The sequence below is a fragment of the Colossoma macropomum genome, unplaced genomic scaffold, assembly GCF_904425465.1.
Source record: "Colossoma macropomum unplaced genomic scaffold, Colossoma_macropomum, whole genome shotgun sequence".
Classification (NCBI taxonomy): Eukaryota; Metazoa; Chordata; class Actinopteri; order Characiformes; family Serrasalmidae; genus Colossoma; species Colossoma macropomum.
The window spans coordinates 39849528-39865579 of record NW_023494788.1 but is presented as its reverse complement, the minus strand read 5'-3'; the positions used below and the strand labels follow the sequence as shown (position 1 = coordinate 39865579).

Below are 16052 nucleotides of genomic sequence, written 5' to 3'. Positions count from 1 at the left end.
ACTCAAATCTCACTTTCACTTGCCATATCAAAGCAGTGACCAAAACAGCCTTCTATCACCTTAAAAATATAGCCAGAATCAGACGTTTGGTGCCTCAACACGACATAGAGAACCTCATCCATTCTTTATCCATGCCAGGACCAAGAGAACAGAGCACATTATTCCAGTTACTTACAGAATAGACTGTAAAGTGCTGCTACTAGTCTATACATTACTGAGTGGTTGGGCCCAGAATACATCTCTGAATCTTTAAAGAATATAAGCTGTATAGGCCTCTTAGACTCATGGATACAGGACAGCTGGTAGAACCCAGAGTCCAAACTAAACATGCTGAAGTAGCACTTAGCTATTATGCTGCATACAGCTGGAGGAAACTATCAGAAGATCTTAGATGTGCTTCAAATGTATCGATATTTAAATCCAGGTTAAAAATATTTCTCATCTTATCTGCCCATGATTCAACTCAAAGACTTGCACTTTACTCCTACTGTGCTTTACACTTAATAAACTAATGTAAATAACACTTGAGCCCATTTGTCTTCAAGTTCCTTGTTTTTATTTTGCTTTTATGTACTTTGTACTTTCTCTGAATTATCTGTTTTTTTATATTAATTTTGTAAGCTATTGTCACTTTATGTTTTTCACTCACTTGCACTTTGTCTTTTTCTTTTCTTTTTGATGTCCCAGTCACTTTATGTAAAGCACATTGAATTGTTTTGCAGAAACGTCTATTTTTGTGTCCCTAGCGTTTACAGATATATTACACTTAAAAAACACGTTAGCGTTACAATTTATTTATATTTTAAAATAAAACAATAAGTTATTTTAACAATTACACCTTCTTGAGCTTCAATTTAGCAATATTGTTTTTTAAATCAATTATCTAGAATTCCAAGCACCACAGAAGAGCTCGTCCTCATGGTCATGTGTAAAAGGTGAGGCCATATTTTGAGGTAAAAAATGTTTTTTCTGCAGTTTTAACTGCAATAATCTATACATTACCATGAAATATAGGATTTAAATGATAAAGAAAAGAAATGCCAAATAAAAGTAATAAAATACATAATGAAAGTTGTGGTCCCCAGGAGTCGTGTCACTGGTGTTACTGCGTAACAAAAAATCTCTTATTTTGAAATAAAAATCACACCGATGACATCACTTGACTTCCTTTTACCTGTTTTCTGAGGATCTATGAAGAAAAGCACATGGTGAGTCCACTGTGTCTTTCAGTTATCAGAGATTTTTTCATTTAGCTCATGATTTCATATGAAGCTTTTAGCTGAAGTCACTGGTGTGACCGACTTTATTCTGAGGTAACTGTGAGAAAATAGAATACAAATAGATTAAATTCCATATTTTAGTGGATATTCCACGATTGACCACATGTGGTTTGATGCTCTGTTTTGTGAAATGCATTCTTCATCAAAAATGTCTCTGGTGTTACCTTTCTTATGTGTAACACCAATGATGATCAGTTACACCAGTGACTCCCATGGAGAGATAGAAAAGTGGACGTTTCTGTAGAATGACCCATAAATGAACTTGCCTATTATGATGATGATTACGGCCATCTACTATGTTTATATGCCCAGTTTATTAATTACAAATAAAGTTTATTAAGTGTAGGCCGCTCTATCAATGGCAGAGCTGGACTAAGATCAGCATGCAACACTAATGTTTTGCTACGGTGCCAAAGCTGAAGCGCCGCCTGTGGGCTGGTACAGGGGGAGAGGGAAGGAGATAAGTAGGTGGGCCGCTTTCGTCTGGCTTGTTTCAACCTGTAGACAGTCGTTAGTAAGACTACGAGTCTCCTGGTTCCGTTCACAATGCTCGTAAGGGTCATCCTCGTCCTTCTCTCCGTGGCTGGTGAGTGTCGCAACGGTTGTGTGGTGGAAGGAGGTTTGGGGGAAACTACTTTAGGCCTCGTTTTTCATCAAAAGTCTTCATGTTCTTCTCCAGCAGGTTTCAAAGTTGATGAGTCAGTGTGTTAACAGTCTCAACAGTAGTCTCTGCGTATCTAACCCCGACTGTGTGAGCTCACACTGAGGATCTGACGCTGTTTTCTTTCTCCTCACAGCTTTGACCAGAGCAGCCGCCATCACTAACAGGGTCAACGACGGAACGGTGGGTGGAAACATAACATCTCCGTCTCACGGTGTGGCTTCATGTCTGTTTGCTCTGCTGTGAAGCCTGATTGTTACATAAAACCCGCTTGTTTTCACAGCCTGATTGTGACCAATACGCCCTTCCCATTTGCACCCGCGAGTACATACCTGTGTGCGGATCAGACGGGAAAACACACTCAAACGAATGTATGCTGTGCCTTGATAACATGTAAGTCTTTTATCAGCTCCACAAAATCGCCCGTTTTCTTCTCCTTCTCTTCCTACAGAGACCCTAAGGTGAAACGGTGATTAGTGTGGCCACTGTTTACTATGTTGCCCACGTATTACTAAATTCGAGGCCACAATTTACTATATTAGGGCTTTGCATTACTATAGTGACAATTTTACTGTTTAATTCACTGTATTATGGCCACAAGTTACAATATTGAGGCCTCAAATTACTATATTAGGACCTTCCATTACTATAGTGACACTTCTACTGGTTAAATTACTGTATTGTGGCAGCATGTTATTATATTGAGGCCTCAAATAACTGTATTGAGGTCACAAATTACTATATTAGGGCCTCAAATAATTATATTAGGGCCTTCCATTACTATAGTGACAATTTTATTGTTTAATTTACTGTATTATGGCCACAAGTTACTAAATTGAGGCCTCAACTATATTAGGGACTTGCATTACTATAGTGACAATTTTACTGTTTAATTTACTGTATTGAGGCCTCAAATTACTATATTGAGGTCACAAATTGCTATATTGAAGCCTCAAATGACTATTTTGAAGCCTCAAGTAACTATATTGTTGCCATAAATTCTTATAGTGAGGCCACAAGTTATGAGAAATTGAACTCATGGAATCAATATAGTAATTCAAGGCCGTGCTTTATTAAAAATTAATCACCTATCATCTCAGGGTCTCTGTATGTATCTGACAGCATTATACCAGAATATTGACTTGGTATATCTAAATAATGACTTATTTATGAATTTATTTATTTATTTATTTATATTGACATATCTTAAAATAACAACCAATTCTCTCGGAATATATCAAGATAATAAGTTAGAAAGTTTCCAGAAAGTAACTAATAATGTTGTGATAAGTCATTTTCAGATACTAAGTAATTATTTGGACATGGTTGATATTTTTAGAAAATAAGCTATTTTGGGGCTTTTTTTATTAGGGTGTTTTTATGATTACAGTTAAGTAAATGGGGTGGATACAGTACGGAGAACAAATCAGCGATGCTAATTGACATAGTTGCTAGTTTGACTTGATATTAACTGTTTGGATGTTTTTTTAATGGGAACTGAAGGTCTAAATGAAAATTTAAGGAGTAAAATGCATTTTTTTTCTCTCTTGGAAATGTAATTGGGTAGAAGTACAAGTATTCAGGTTCAATACTGTTAAAGTACAAATATTCCAAAAATAATACTTAAGTATATTAATGAAGTATAATATAATATATGCAAGCATTTTCCAACCCTGTAAGGAAACTGAAGCCAACACTCTTCCTCTTTCTTTTGTTTACAGGGAGAAAAAGACCAACACTTACATAGTCAGAAAGAGGGCCTGTTAGATCAAACGTCCACGACACCTGCTGTGCCACATGTTCAGTGCCTGTCTGAGTTTCAGTGGTATCCTGCAAACCACATACGATCTTTTTTAATATCATGAATGCTTTGTGATCTCACTGTTTTAAGTTTGTTTTTTGTCTTTGTATCATTCTAGCTTTTTATCTTAATTAAAGAGTCTTAAGTTGTAAAAGTGTTTGAATGTTTTTGGTGATCTTCAGTGAACCACTGAATTTTTGCACTCATCAAAACAGGCTCTTTTGTTACATTAACAACATTACTTGCAGTATCACATAAGCGGAATTATCTTCAATCTACTTGCTACGAGTGTCTCAGGGCATTTTTAAGAGGTTTCAGGTGGACATAGAGGTCAGTTATGAGGGGCCATCTGAAAATGGCTGTTCAGACAAGGTCACATTATAAATATAAATGATATTTACTTTTTTTTTAAATTTACTTTTACGTTTGCATGTCAACCTGAGAAAAAAATTGAAACAGTAGCAGCTTTGGTTACATATCTTATTTGGATGCCTAACTAGTTCTGGCCCTTATCTACCACACATGGCTTACTCTACCACATCTGCCTCCAGTTTGCGCCTCTAAAACTTGAAAAGCCAGATTAGGGTGGGTTAAATTAATAACTAAGTAAACTCAAGTTTTCCATGAAGAGTGTTGGGCGGTTCCTGTCTTTATCATTTTAAATTCTGATGTCATGAGTGTCACATGAGTACAGCATGTATATTGTCACACCTCATATCTCCAGAAGTTTACTCCATTTTTAAATTTAATGTACTTAAATGTAGGATTTTAGTAATTTTGGACTATTTCTGATGTTCCATTCATCACAAAATGTTCATATGAAGTAAAGGGCAGCTGTAATATGATGGAAGTGATGTGTGATGTTTACAAAGGGTTTTAAATTTACTGTGCCAATATTTCCCAGCAGCTGTGTGGAGTTCCACCTTTATTTGCATAGTTTTGTTTACTGTTAAGTCATTGATACTCAGTGAGCAAGTCCTTCTTGAACCTAATCTGGTTTGAGCGAACACTAAACGGTGCCATGCAGGTAGGTTCTCCAAGGTTGAACTAGGCACCATTGTGGAGTTGGTGGTATTCACTGGTATCCAAATGCAAAACAATAGCTTTTCTTCTAAATCACCCATCCCCATCTAGGCTTCTAAAGAGCTACCTGCAGACTTTAGCTCCAACCCTATTATAACACTACTGGCTGAGTACTCGGATATTTCTGAAAAACTGATTTAATTTTACAGTCTTATTGTTAATTATTAACAATCGGTCCCAAATATTACATTCAAAAACATAAAAAAAAAATAATAATGTGTGCAGGGGTCTTTTTGGAATATGTTGCCTTGAGGCAACATTGTGAGACTATGGGAAGAAATGGCATAGAGCCGAGCTCTCTGAAGTGGTGAGATCTGGCTTGTGACTGGCTAAATCCATCCGTTGTCACACAGTGTTACTTCTAGGCAACAAACCTATTTCTGCAGATTCTCATTACAAAAAAATTGATACTGAATGTTAAAAAAGAGGTTTAAATGTGCCCACTAAGAGATAGTATGACCAACTATATGCGTTTTATTGACTTACTTAAACTCTTCCCTTTATAGTTAACCCTATTATTGTGTTTAAATATGTATAATGTTATTGTAAGGTGAGGAAAATGAGTTTGTTGCCCTGAGGCAACATCGTGCAATAGAGGGTTAAGTGATCCAGTTCATTTTTTCAGGAATACAGAAGTGCTCCAGCAAGTTGTGTTATATTAAAGTCAGAACTAAAGTCTGCAGGTAGCTCATGAGAAGCCTGGTTTGGAGTTGGAGCTTAACTTTAAGCTATCTTGAATCTCTCCTTTTTCTCTCCTTTTGTTAATAGATTTACCTTTAGAAAAATAGTTTTAAAGAACAATTTAAGGAAACCTGAAAGGCAACATTTTATTCTGTTGTACTTGTCATTTGTGTCATTTGAGTAGAAGTATTAAAATATTTGCATATTTCGGCTGAGATGTAAACAAGATCTTGCAGAGTGGTTTGGTGTGAGATGCTGCATTGTAGTAAAACATCAAGCCTGATTTCTTTACAGTGGTGGTGATGGGAACCAGGGGTCACAATGTCTACAATGCAAATAGAGCCATTCTAATTCTAGTTTTATGTGTAATGTTGTTCATGGTAAAATAGTGGTAAATCTGACTATTTGGGGACTATTTTGTTTTAAAGCGTCTCCACACAGCATGTATATAAAAAAAAAAAAAGAAAAAAGTTTTTGGCCAAAACCTTAAAACGACCATAGAACAGTGTCTCGGGCATCAGGCAGCGTGTTTACAACCATTTGATGTAATACTTTTCTGTGAGGGAGCTTTTAGAGGCATTCAACTCTTCAGACATCTGGTTCCCATCACCACCGCTGTGAACAATTGTATAGGTTTCTCTAGAACCAAGCATTTCATACTAAATCACTATGAATGACTTTGTTTACATCTTAACCATTTATTTATCCAGAAATTTTGAAAAATCAGTGGAATTCCAATTTAAAGGTGGTTTAAGTCTAAATAAGGGTCAATATTATCAAGCTTTAAATGGGCTGCCAGAATGGGATGCCAGACTTTTGTGTCAAGCTGTCTTTTTCAGAGAAAATTAGAGGGAATTGCATATTTTGCAGTACTACAGTGATCCTAAATTCATATTACAAAGTTTGACCTATGGTCATTCTATTGACTTTATATGAACCTTTTAAACCCCTTGGGACCCCCGGTGGCTCCAAAATGCACTTTGTCATATTCTTCACACTTTCATATTTCATAAGCTACATTCAAAAGGTGGGGGTCGTATGCGAGCTGTAACTGTCTTCTTTCCAGTCAAATAGATGGGTGATGTAATTTTAAACTCTTATAATAAAAGAAGCTGAACTCACAATTTTTTTTTTCTACTGAAAGTCGACCCATTTTTCCATAAATCTGGGCTATAAACTATAAACAGATGGCGTCTCTTCAGTGATCTGCTCTGAAAAAATTATTTTTATAAAATAATACAAAGACTGTCTAAGATTTTTGGCTTTCAGCAGTAAACTGTAAGCATATAGCAATATGTGTGATCATAAAACACATTCTGTTAATTTAAGGAGAGCTTTTACAAAAAATAAATAAAAATGTACATTTATTTCATGCAGTTACTGAATAATTTGCCTTACGATTTGGTCATGTGAATTCAGATGGACAAACCAAAATATACCCTGGTCATAAAGAGGTTAAAGAATCCAATCCAGAAATTCTAATGTTTGAAAGTCTTTTAGTAAATTACAGGAGGACGTTCCCCCAGGATTTCTTCAGCTACAGGAAAAGAATGCATTTACTTTCTCTTTACATAAACACAATTCTACATAATCACACAGCCATAAAAAAGAAATAAATTTTTACAAAAAAATCTCTTTTTTATATATATATATATCTGCAATGCAGGCCTTTTCAGTGCCTTGTGACACTGGGTTTCTGTCGGGGGTGTTGTGTTTCTTGTGCCGCAGGTTTAGCCTAATCTTGATTAAGTGCAATAAATGTCCAAATGCATCAGAGGTCATCATACATATAAACACAACAATCAGAAACATACGTTTACCTTTAAAAGATCGACCCAGAATCACTCTCATTGTCCCGCTCTGCTTTTATCAAGTATACATTGCTAAAGGATGCAGCTCAGTGTCCCTCTGACTATGAAATTCATATAGTCCATAAATCCAATCTATACAAAACATATCAAATATGATTGTCAGCTTGTTTAGAGGCAAACTTCAAAGGCACTAAAATGTCTGAGCACAAATCAGACAAACCCCATTTGTGGAAAAAAAAAAAAAAATCTTATCTTCGGCTGCCTTTGGCTTCATGGTTTAAAACAAGCTTGAAAGTGGTAGGCAGAAGGGGTGGTGAAGTAACGCTACAGGAAACAAAGCTACAGAGCAGCCCAGGATGGACCCACAGTTGGACAGTCTTGTGCTGAGTTCGTTGTCGAGGGACCCCATTATGGCCTGTAGGTTTTGATCACGTCCTTGATGGGTCTCCGGCAGATGGGACAGCAGGCGTTGATCTGCTTTTTCAGCTTCAGTCCGCAGTCGTTACAGAGGCACATGTGTCCACACGTATAAATGACCGTGTCCACCTCCTGATCAAAGCACACGGTACACTCGCCGCTCTTGCTGCCCAGTGGTGTCTCGGGAAAGACGAGGCTCGGCGAGAGCGGGGGGCTGAGGGGAGAGCTGGGGGCCGTCACTGAGGAGGAACACACATAACTGTCACATTCCAGACTTTCAGCTTTTGTTATAGTTGAGCTTAAAGGTGGGTGACGTGGCAACAGTATATCATATATTCACCACATCAGCAGACAATACGTCAGCATACAGTAGTGCCACAGTTAGAGGGCTATGAAAAACAATGGGCCTCATTCAATAATATCTTCCTAAAAAAGTCTACGTCAGATTCATGACGTGATCTTAAACCGCAGAACTAGTGTGTGAACTCCTAGTGTGTGTGGATTCTGTTCTAAGAACAAATCTCTAATAAGAAAACATTTCTAAGTGTCAGAGTCTTTGTGAATACTGAGTGGGCTTTAAGAAGAAATTTCTTCTTAAGAACAGTTGGTGAATGAGGCCCAATGTTTTTTTAATTCATGCATGAATAAACCGTTTTAGAAGAAGCAACTAGTAACAATAAATGAATAAAATAAGATCATATAAAATGGGCCCAATCATCCAATCAGCAACCTGTTATTATACCATTTATGCATTTATTATACTTGATTGTTGTTTACAGGCTTTTATAATTGGTCATTGGTGTTTTTATGATGCATGCAGTTGTTCTGTGTTCTCAAAGTACTGACTTTATTCATCGTGTACAAAGAAAAGTGTATCATGCAGTAATTTATCACGATATGCTGTCAGCTGACAATTAATTACCATATAAAACAATATTGACTAACTATTTTTCTTTTTTGTTCACTGTATGCAGCTTTTAAAGAAAATGTCTAAAGTGGCCAAATTAGATGATTAACCAACCAGATGACTGACGTGTTTTTATAAGACCCATGATAATGTGTTTTCCTTTTACTTTTACAAGCATTCGACTGATGAAAACACACCCGGTTCACATTCTATTTGCTATGATGTAAACAGATTAAACATAAAAGTGGAAAACAGTGGAAAATAATTAAGAGCAGCTCATATAATTGTGATAAAACAATTATATAACCTTTGTGACAGGCCTAACAATGTCATACACTGCAAAAATGGTATTTCGTGAAGTAAAATTATCTTAAATCTAGTTGATCAAGAGACCCTTATTAGTCCCACAACAGGGAAATTTCACCTCCGCATTCTAACCCATCCGTGCAGTGAAACACCACATACACACTAGTGAACACTCACTAGGGACAGTGAGCACACTTGCCCGGAGAGGTGGGCAGCCCTATCCGCAGTGCCCAGGGAGCAGTTGGGGGTTAGATGCCTTGCTCAAGGGCACTTCAGTCATGTACTGTCAGCTCAGGGGATCGAATCAGCGGCCTTCTGGTCACAGGGCTGGTTTCCTAACCTTCAGCCCATGACTGCCCCCTATTTCCAGTAATCTGCATGCTGAAATTTTTGTAAGCTTTTCAAAAGAATTTTTAAGTTATATCTAGATATTTTTACTTGTTTTAGGTGATTTTGAAGTCAAACTATCCCACTATATTGGCAGATCATTTTTTGTTGTAAGAAATATGCCTAAAACAAGCAATATTATCTACCAATATACCAAGACTTGACTTACTAAGATCACTTAAAACAAGTAGGACAATATTTAAGAATATGTTAAATAATCTAGTATTCTTACAGCAGTCTCAAAATGAGACATTTTAGATATATCAGCTAGATTTAAGATAATTTCACTTGACAAGTTAGGATTTTTGCAGTGTATCGCCCATCCTTAATAGAGATGTGAGAGCAAAATTGTTTGGGCATAATCATTTTCCACTAATTTCAGTGTTATATTTTAAAATAGCCCTCAGTAAGAAAAAAATACTTATTTGTTCACATAAAATAGCAATTTATTAATCCTTTCAGTATATTTTATAGAACTCAGCTTGTTAATCAAAGGGTTTTCATTGTAGGAGGAGAAGGGGCCTGTCCCAAATGCTGCCCTATTCCCTGTGGTCTGCCTTCAAGGGCACTAGGTAAAAACTTGCATCTGGGACACACTCATGCGACGTACAGGCTATAAGTGTAATGTGCTGCCTGAGGACCCCTTGAACTCAAAAATGAGTAATGGGACTTTTTGCGATCCCTGCAGATATGCCAAATTGAAGACTGCAAGTGCACCGAATGGGACAGGGCCCTGGTTTTGCCTAAATCCAGGGAGTCTAACTCAATTCCTGGCGAGCCACAGCACTGAAGAGATCAGCGCTGCAAAGTTTTACGAAAGCCTTGCTAATTAGCTAATGAGTTGATGAGGCAGAACACTCAAGCCTGCAACGCAAACCTCAAAGGGTCTGAGTGCTGGTGAAGACTGACATCACAATAAAAGGATAAAATGCATGAGTTCTGACTTTATTCCAATTTAAACAGTTTTCTATTAACTTCTATTTACTCTAGTTACAGCAAACCAACAAAGAAAACATGCTCATCTATTTTAAAAAGATAGGTCTTCTCTTTTCACTAAACTGTGAATGTTTCTTTGTACTCCCAGCCACTGAAGCCGAAGCTGCATATAGCGATCAGTTAATACTGATAAGTATACTCAGCATTAAAGGGAAGCTTTGTGTATTCTCACTCACCCAGAGAGGACTCGGAGGCAGATGAGGATCTGTTGACACTGAAAGCCAGGTCAGAGTCACTGTCGTCAGATGTCGTGCCTCGGGACACGGAGGGGGAAGTGGATGGACTCGCCTGCAGAGTTCCTGGAAGGCAGAAAGAGGGCTACAGTTCATCATCTCTGTCCCAGGCAGCTGTCTCTCTAAGAGAAAGGCTATCAGCTCTACAAACAGCATGGCAATGCGTTACGCATCATTGTCAAATGTTAAATGTGTGCCGACAGCGTCTGGTTCTGAAATCCAGCAGCAAAGAATATCATATAGGACTTATGTCATGTTGCCTAACTTGTCTTCCCTCTGTATGCACTGTTGACTGAACAATATATCAGCCTGCATAAGCTCACAGCCTGTCATACTGCTATAAATCACATTACTGGGCTCAGAGGGACTCGGGTCCTATTTTGAAGGAATTCTACAGAGCGAAATAGCATCCCAAAATAAGACAGACTAAAGGATGTGCCAGCAGTTATTTCTGGGGGCAAAAAACTAGCCTGGGAGAAAAACAGCTTAATGAGACTGGGCAGTAATGGCTACTCTCCACCACAGAGGAGCTGAAAGACTGGGGAGAGCTAAGCTAATCTTTTGCTGTAGCCTGCAAAAATGTCCAGTCGTAGCAAAACCTCTATTTTAAACATCCAAACCACTTATTTAAGTATGATCTGTGCTGGTATTTCATATTTTTTCTTGCAACATTAATGGACTATAAATACACTTGTACTGAAGGAACATGTTTTGTTTTTTTCAAAAAAGAGGACACTGGGAGCAGGAGGTCGGCACAGGGCTGACCACAGAGAGCAAAGCCAAATATTGTTCATTTTAAGCAATTTCACATTGTCAGGTATCAAAAAGAGGACGTGTCCTAGAAAAATAGAACGCAAGGTCAACACACTTAAATACACTTCAGACATTTTGCATATTTGTAAAACTGCAAGTTCTTATTTTTACTTGTCCTCTTAATTCTAATCAGTAAAATGTGCCGTATACTGATCTGTGCTTCTCAACCCAGCCCCCAAGAAGGTACACAGTTTTGCCCTAAGTTAGCTTCCAGTACACCTGTTCCAGGCATTCAGTGTTCTTATTCACTTGGTTCAGGTATGTTGGGAGATGGGACAGAGCAAAACTGGACCATCTGGTGGCCCATCCCACAGTACTCTGCATATTTTGGTGTTTTTCTTGGTCTAATCCACACCTAATCCCACCAATCAGGGGTGAGTTTCTCGAAAACGATCAATCCTAGTGAATAATGAACAAACTAACAAAGTACATGAGAATTACATGAGTTCTGCGACTGTTTCCCAGAATCGGAAACTTAACGTGTTTGTTGACTCCTCTCGTGCATCAGTGTGGGAATATGTTTTGCCAGTCAAAAAGTAAACCATTAATTTTATTTTTCCAAATCTCTGTTGCACTTGAAAAATTATCCATAAACATTTCAAATATTACAGTGGAAAACGGGTGAAGAAGCTTCGCTTACAGGAATCCCATGTGTCTCATATATATTTTTTAATGCATAATTTTTTTTGTGCCAAAAGAGTCATAATTAGGTTTTACATGACCTTTCTTTATCCTTTAGAATTAAACAGGCTGTTTTTGTTACTGAGCCTTTAAGGCCGATATATGTAAAAGAGTTCTGTTCTAACTGGCTGCCCTGTATTGCACCTCATTCAAAAAGCAGTCCAGGCCTATAACACTCTTTATAACTTCATAGTGGATGGAGCTAAACTGCTGTTGGTTAATAGGTGGATGCATGTAAATGAGTTGGTTCTTGTGACTAAACCCAGGAAATCACAAAAATAAGGAATTCAAAACAGGCTGTTTTTGCAGCTTAGTTTCCATTTATGGATTGTATGGACTGGGTACGTTTTGAAACTTTAATATTATTTACATACTACATCAAACACATTTATGTTGAAAAAGTGAGGAAAATTTGGTTTTCTATAATATGGGTCCTTCAAGAACAATGTCAATTTACAGTACAATTAAACTGTGTCCATGCATGAGTTCAGCACAGTTAGGGGAAATAAATTAGAACAGCAGCCATTTGTAATTTTATAGCACAGCAAAGAAAATCTTGTAAAGAGGAGCCCCTTTTTTAGTTTTTCAAAATGTATAATTCACGTGAAAATATTTGTAGTCTTTCCATTTTTTCAAAATTGTTCTTATTAATCAAAGTAAATAGGCCTCCGTCAAATTATGTCCCATTGTATGTTCCATTTCATTTTAATAGCTATGACAAATGACAAATGAAAATAAAATAGAAACAATTTAAATGACAATTTGACCATTAAGTAGTCACTGTGATATTATTATTATTATTATTATTATTATTATTAGTTTGCACTTAAATTAGCAGCCTTTTTCATCAAGAACTGCACGTGAAATTCAACTAAAGAAGCACTTTGCCATTAAGAAATGGGTTGTGTTGGTTGTTAGTTTACTAGTGAGTTTATAAAGTACTAATAATTCAGGAAGGACTCTCTGATGAATGAACGTTCACTAAGTATTTAGCATTGAACAGCTTTGTAAAATGCACTCCAGATAACTGACCAGCTCATCCTGAGCTAAATTTGTTGTGTTATAGCAGGAAAAACACTAAAATATGCAGAAAAGGACCAAGTTTTGGAATCAGTGATCGAGATCAGTGATTCTTAACTCTAGTCCTGGGGACCCACTGCTCTGCTCTGCCTTTCCTGCCCCAACATAGCTGACCCAGCTCATCAGCTCATGATCAAGTCCTTCATATGCTGGACCTGGTGTGATGGGGCAGGGAACACTGGAAGCTGCGGGGCAGTGAGCCCTCAGGGCTGGACTTGAGAACCAATTATCTAGAGGTCCCATTTCGACACTTGCCTAATATCCTGAGTCGGTTGACGGCGCCATGCAGGGCAAAGAAGGTCCACAGCACTTGTGAGGAGTCGACGCACAGCAGGCGTCCACGAGCCACTCCGTTCACCCCATGATGCACCTCTCCGTTGGCCAGCAGGGTGAAGCTGAGCACATCACCTGGTCCAGGAACAGGGAAGCCCCTATACACCACCCAGTACTCTTTGCGGTCCAGTAGCACGTCCGGGTCGGCTGGCAGCTCACCAGCGTGAAGAGTGCCCGGGTCGCAGGAGGTCATCCCAAACAGGAGAGCTCCGAAGTAGGGGAGGCCCAAGTGGCCCACCTCCACGTACAGGGTCTCTCCGACACGCACAGGCCTGTCGCTGAACACCAGAGTCCGGCTGCTGTCCAAGAAGTGGACACAGGCGACTGCTCGGTCGTTGGACAGCACTACGTCAGCCCCCCGCACAGGATGAAAGTGCAGATCAGTGTCGAGGGCTGGGAGTATACCACGGGTGGCCCTCTGGATGCTGAAGGATGCAGAGGAAGAGGGGGCAGACGTGGAGGAGGGGGAAGAAGAGGAGGAACAGCAGGGACTGAGCTGGTTGTAGCCGCCAAGTTGAAGGGTGGCTATTTTGGCAGCGGCCGCCTGGTTGGTCTCCAGCTGGTTGTTACTGTAGTTAGCCGAGTCGTGGTTGCTTTGGGGCAGGTAGGCGCTGAGGCGCGCTGCGCTCAGGCAGCTCGTCCCCACGCTGTCAGCAAATGTGCTCTCTGAAAGAAGGGTGAGAAAGTCAGTGACTCGGTCATTAAAAAGGGCTTTAGAGTTATTCTGCTCCAATAACAGTGTATGTGACTTTTCAAAGGAACAGTTGCAACCACAAAATGAAATCTTTGCAGTATCAGTAGAGCAGAACAAACCCTGCAAACCAAACCACCCATTCTATTTAAAGCCTTTTAAGATGCCTCCTCCATCCTTCTTCAGTGTTTTGGAGCAGAAAGTCAATTTTGGCGTAATCATGACGTAAGACAATGTCAAACATCTATAACTTTTGCTACGTTATCAGTAGCATGGTTGACGTTACAGCTAGCTAGCCAGCTACAATCATTAGTTGGAATACAAAACTGATACTTAACATAGCAAACATTATCTGAAGAAAATGTGATTTTAGCCATGCCCTTACTTCCTGCTGATGTCAAGTCACATGACTTAAAGTACCCCCAAGGTTAAATCACAAAAAAAAATTGTTAATATTGTTAAATCTTTTATGCATTGTAGTTATTATCATGTATTGTTGTGCCCAAGAAACTCCTCAAAATGGCACAGGAGTATCCCTAAACCTCAACGCTCATTAAGGATGAGAAGATCTATGAATATGCACAATTATGCCAATCTTAAACGCCCCCTTGCTGCCCCTTTTCCAAACCCTGTCCCTTCCCCTAACTATGTCTCACAGCATCTCTGTTTGAATATATGAGACAGGGCAGAAACAAAGCTTCCACTGTATCTTTAATAATCAGAAAGATTCTGTCACTCCAGCACCAGACACTCAACTTCACTCGCTCAGATTTGATTCTTTATCTTCTAAACTTGCCTCAGTGCAGCATCAGTGAGTCAGAACTGCTGGAGGTTAAGCTAAGCAAATGTTATTCGCCTGTGCTAACTAGGATATATATTAAAGGTGGCTTAAGCCACAGCTCCACACACAAAAAACACAGATTACAGGCTCAGATTTGAGTCTTTATTCTCTAAACATGAGTCAGTGAGGCTTTAGTGAGCTGGAATTAATCTGAGTGGTTGTGCATAAACCTGTTTAGGTGTTCTCGCTAAGCTAATGCTAGCTTCTAGTGCTAATGTCTAATGAAGCTTCCCAGCGGCCTCTATCTCTCTCTCTCTCTGTCTCTCTCTCTCTCTCTCTCTCACAGCTCCAGTTCTTGTGCTGCCCTTAACGAGAGCCTGAGCCGGTTTGGCATCGGCAGTGCGGACCGTGATAAGCTCATTTGTGACGTACCAAACTAAGCTCCATCTTTAATGAAAGGAACATCTTTAATGTTCCTACCCTGCAAATTTTGGAGTTTTCGTGGTGCTTTATTTTCCAGCTGTTGTTGGCCCCAGCTACGCCATACATAAGCAGAGTTTCGGCTCCTAGCCCCGCCCTCTACAATAAGAGTCCTTGGCAAAATAAACCCAGTACCAAACTAAGCTCCATCGTAGCACCCAATACAAATTCAATACAAAAATGTGAACTCTGTGCTACAGTAATACATTTGATACAAATATCATTCTACACCTCCAAGAGCCATTTAAAACAGGTTTTTGAGTGCAAGCGGTCTTTAAATGCACCATTACTCTTTTTGGAGATAAGCTGTTGTAAATACGTCACCCTTGCATTCAGTCAAGAGCAACATATTTACTGTAATTTTCTGTAATTTAATTGGTGTTGCTTTGTAACTGCTTTACGTAGTGCTGATCTAAGTTTAAGTTATCATGTGGAGTCTGACGAGCTAATCAAGGCACACGCCTTGACTGACAAGCTAGACACAACATTTGCATGTATCTGGTTTTGCTCCACTGGCAGACTTGCGGCCTCCCAGAATATCAGTCTCAGCAACACAGGAACACTCACTCTCCAGGGATACACAGCGGCCCTTACCAAATATGGCCAGGGCTCCCGACGGACAGAAGATAA

General features: G+C 39.0%; 2 protein-coding genes across 4 annotated transcripts in view; one reads left to right on the top strand and one right to left on the bottom strand.

The window, feature by feature from the left end:
- Positions 1 to 1706: 1706 nt before the first annotated feature.
- On the top strand, positions 1707 to 3896 carry LOC118807329 (trypsin inhibitor ClTI-1-like). Its single transcript, XM_036569337.1, has 4 exons — positions 1707 to 1866; positions 2078 to 2124; positions 2225 to 2334; positions 3663 to 3896. The coding sequence occupies exons 1-4, from the start codon at positions 1827 to 1829 to the stop codon at positions 3706 to 3708; spliced, it is 243 nt and encodes an 80-aa protein (XP_036425230.1). The 5' UTR covers positions 1707 to 1826; the 3' UTR covers positions 3709 to 3896.
- Positions 3897 to 6987: 3091 nt separating this feature from the next.
- The window catches only part of neurl1b (neuralized E3 ubiquitin protein ligase 1B), a 59013-nt gene continuing 49948 nt past the window's right edge, over positions 6988 to 16052 (bottom strand). For all 3 annotated transcript variants that reach the window (XM_036569333.1, XM_036569335.1, XM_036569336.1), the window contains exons 3-5: positions 13393 to 14136; positions 10507 to 10629; positions 6988 to 7973 (exon numbers count right to left, since the gene is read on the bottom strand). In XM_036569333.1, the coding sequence (XP_036425226.1) occupies positions 7726 to 7973; positions 10507 to 10629; positions 13393 to 14136 (1115 nt within the window). In that variant the 3' untranslated portion in view covers positions 6988 to 7725. The remainder of the gene's footprint in view (positions 7974 to 10506; positions 10630 to 13392; positions 14137 to 16052) is intronic.